At 37.1% G+C, this 3705-nt stretch overlaps 1 protein-coding gene across 1 annotated transcript; it reads right to left on the bottom strand.

The window, feature by feature from the left end:
• Positions 1-1484: 1484 nt before the first annotated feature.
• On the bottom strand, positions 1485-2181 carry LOC107899325 (subtilisin inhibitor). Its single transcript, XM_016825009.2, has 2 exons — positions 2050-2181; positions 1485-1951 (listed from the first exon to the last, which is right to left on the bottom strand). Exons 1-2 carry the CDS (start codon positions 2123-2125, stop codon positions 1722-1724), a joined length of 306 nt encoding a protein of 101 aa, XP_016680498.1. The 5' UTR covers positions 2126-2181; the 3' UTR covers positions 1485-1721.
• Positions 2182-3705: the final 1524 nt, after the last annotated feature.

The following is a 3705-nucleotide window of genomic DNA, read 5'->3' as shown; positions in this document are numbered from 1 at the left end:
TATTGGTTGCAAATGGTTGTTTAAAGTCAAGAAAAATCCAGATGATACGGTTGAACGGTACAAAGATCGTCTGGTTGCGAAAGGCTGTTCGCAAGTCCTGGGCTGTGATTTTCAAGAAACATTTAGTCCAGTTGTAAAACCTGCTACTATAAGGGTTATCTGTCGATCGCGGTTACTAAAGGATGGTCGCTTCGACAAGTTGATGTTAACAATGCTTTCTTAAATGGTGATGTGGATAGTGAAGTGTTTATGCAGCAACCCCCGGGATATGTTAAGCTTGGTTTTGATGGGAGACCATTGGTTTGTCGATTAAAGAAGGCTTTATATGGTCTGCGTTAGGCTTTACGAGCTTGGTTTGAGAAGTTGAGAACGTTTCTTCTAACAGTTGGGTTTGTTGGTTCGAAGTCGGATGCCTCTCTATTTGTTCGAATTCACTCAGGTTCTATTCTCTATGTTCTTGTATATGTTGATGACATAATTATTACTGGTGATTTGTCGTCATCTATTAACTGGTTTGTGAAGCTGTTGAATAATGAGTTCTCGTTAAAAGACATGGGTGAGTTGCATTATTTTTTGGGGGTTGAGGTTACCAGATCCTCTTCTGGGTGTCTTCATCTCTGTCAAAGGAAGAACATCCGGGATATGTTGAAACGTAGTGGTTTGGCGAATGCTAAAAGTGTTCATACGCCCATGATTAGCTTGTCACATATTTCTAAGAATGACGGGGATCCTTTATCCGATCCAACTGAATATAGGAGCTTGGCTGGTGCGTTACAGTATGTGGTCATTACTAGGCCTGATATTGCATATGCGGTTAATAGGGTTTGTCAGTTCATGCATAGTCCGACCACAGTTCATATGGTTGCTCTTAAGAGGATATTACGGTATTTGTCTGGTACTCTCGATTTTGGCATTGTCTTTCGTCGATCTGATTCTCTATCTCTGGTTGGGTTTTCAGATGCAAACTGGGGGTTGGACTTCGATGATCAGCGATCTACTACGGGGTATTGCATATTTTTTGGGTCTAATCCTGTCTCTTGGTCATCGAAGAAACAACAAGTGGTGTCTCGATCTACGGCTGAGGCTGAATACCGAAGTCTTGCTGCTGTCACTAGTGACGTTCTATGGTTGCTTTCGTTACTACAGGAGTTACATATTGTGTCTGCTTCTCCGCCCAATATCTGGTGTGATAGTTCCAATGCAGTAGCCGTTGCTGCCAATCCTGTGTTACACTCCAAATTTAAACTTGTGGAGTTAGATCTATTCTTTGTTCGTGAGAAGGTTGCCGATGGTTCTATTTTGGTTGGGGAAGTACCTGCGTCCGATCAAGTTGCCGATGTATTAACTAAACTGCTTTCAGTTTCATGTTTTTCTCGATTTAGAAATTTTCTTCGAGTCTTTTCAGTGGAGAAGGTGGATGCATGTTAAAGATAATAAGACGGTTAGAGAGGTAGTTAGAATGAGCTGAGGAGTTAGCTAATCTGTTAAGGAAGGTAGTTATTTGTTTCTATAAATATGAACCTCTGGCTTTGTATTGAACAGGTTAATGAGATTAAATTCAGATTGAAAACACATTTTATTGCTTTAGCTTTCTCTAGTTTACCTAGATTTCTTCATTATTACATACGTTCATACAAAAGTTTTGCTCATTGTTTACCTGTTATTGATGTCTTAACAACTATGACGTTGTAATATTATTCTTGAAAGCAAACAAGTTAGATTTAGCCAATTCTTGGAGGCCTTTCAACTTTTCCTGAAGGGTCAAGATATAATCGAACCCTTCCATGTTTGAAATCCATGGTAACAAAGCAATTAGCTTGGACCACCTGAATCTGGACTCTTGGCATGTCTTCCTTGATCTTTCTCTCTGCTTCCTCAGGGGTGAGGCCTACTAACTCAGGCCATTCCATTTTCGGAGCAGTGCTTGGTCCAAGCAATGTCCCGTAAGTTCCTGCATTTAACATCCTATAAATGAGTCTTACCACTAACTATCAAATTATAACTCAAATAGTTTGAATGATGTGAGACGATGGGAGGCGACCAACTTACTTGGTAAAACCGGCGCTGAGTCTGTTAATTCACCAGGTTGTTTGTCAGAGGGTTCAGTTTGCTGCTTCTCAGCCATGGAAAAGCAATGGTATATTTGGTGACTTATGAAGGGACGGGGCGGTTCTTGTTTAAATGTCCTCTTCTTGATTGATTTTATCAAAGTTCAATTTTTGGTTTTGCCACATGGAGAGTTTTCCTAACGACTCCTTCACATGGCGGCCATGGAATTTGATTATTACTATGCGGTGCACGACAAGAATGTCACTGTCCTGCTAGGAATAAGGCCAGCTTGTTAATGTTGACTCTCTTGTAAAATTGAAAATTTTATTAGGCTTGAAATTCAGGGACGATGGTCAGTGGCCCAAAAGTATGAACCTTCACAAGAATGTTAAATCTTCATGAAAAGCTTGTTTAAACACCACATCCGCTAGGCCCAAAATAATATCTCCTTCACAAAGGATATCAAAATGTTCATGAAACCATGGCCAGTCTAATCAGCACATCCACATTGGACTGGCCCGACAATTTGATCTCTCTCCGTCAATTATACAACTAGATGAAAAAAATTATGTAAAAATACTTATGTAAAAATATATTTATTAAAAATTTATAAAAAAAATATTTTTTGGAAAAATGGATGTAACATACGATGCAATTGATTTTTTTGGACAATGGATACGGAATGGTTATAGCAACTGTTTATCCTGCCCTACTATATAAAACTACCATTTTGTCATATATATATATATAACAATGAACAAGATAAAAATGTAAAAAAAAAAGGTGTTATAGGAAAACCTTGGATATTTCATGTTAAAAAATATATTTTTTAAATTATGTTTATATATTTATTTGTCTTTAAAAAATTGAAAATATTAGAAATAACTAGTAAAAATTAAACTAAAGTGGGGCAAGACGAGGATGGATGCATCTAATATTCAGGGAGATTGTAGTTGTCTTCAACATTACACATCCGACCTTTTCGTTCTGAATTGATGATCGAGATTTAATCACAAACGCACAATGTCAAATTATATTATAGTTTTCTTACAATGAAATACTTAACAAAAGTACACTAAGAATTGTACCCTTGGGGAGAATTATTGGCTAAATCCTTTGCTAAATTCGAACACTCAAGCACTACTGAATTAAATTACCAATCTAATCGAATTGAGAGTTATCAACATAGTTGATTAACATTTCCATTAGGTTTAGACTAAGCATTAAAATGACTCTAAAGCTAAAATCAACTCTCAACTAATAACTTCACCAACAAACTTAAGTAATTGTAGATTAATTCACCTAATGACTGTGGAACGAAATGCTAAATTAAATCCTTGTAAGATCACTAGCCCTAGGTCATTCTAGTCTCTCAACTTACCCCCAATCATAAGGTTTTCCATTTAACCATAGCTCTTGCCTATAAATTCAGCCTGTGATGAGTTTCTTGACTTAGTGATACTCGAAAAAGTTAAGAGTTTAGGCTTTAGGGTAAATTAATCTATTCCCAACTAAGGTTAGTCTTCATTCTCCCTAGTCTAGATGCACGCCTTAGGTTGTCAAAATAAAACATGTAAGCACATCAACTTAACACATGCAAACATACAATTGATTAATTTAATGCAATATTCGACATCATCGGCCATTAAACTTCAA

The sequence above is a fragment of the Gossypium hirsutum genome, chromosome D04 (assembly GCF_007990345.1).
Source record: "Gossypium hirsutum isolate 1008001.06 chromosome D04, Gossypium_hirsutum_v2.1, whole genome shotgun sequence".
Taxonomy (NCBI): Eukaryota; Viridiplantae; Streptophyta; class Magnoliopsida; order Malvales; family Malvaceae; genus Gossypium; species Gossypium hirsutum.
Note: the sequence above shows the minus strand (reverse complement) of the source record. Positions and strands in the feature narration are given on the sequence as shown.

Bases quoted from the DNA above. Each gene is read 5' to 3' on its own strand.
- LOC107899325 (XM_016825009.2), bottom strand. From the start codon at position 2,125: ATGGCTGAGAAGCAGCAAACTGAACCCTCTGACAAACAACCTGGTGAA. The intron at 1,952-2,049 runs GTAAGTTGGTCG...TGTTAAATGCAG, and splicing joins CTCAGCGCCGGTTTTACCAA to GAACTTACGGGACATTGCTT.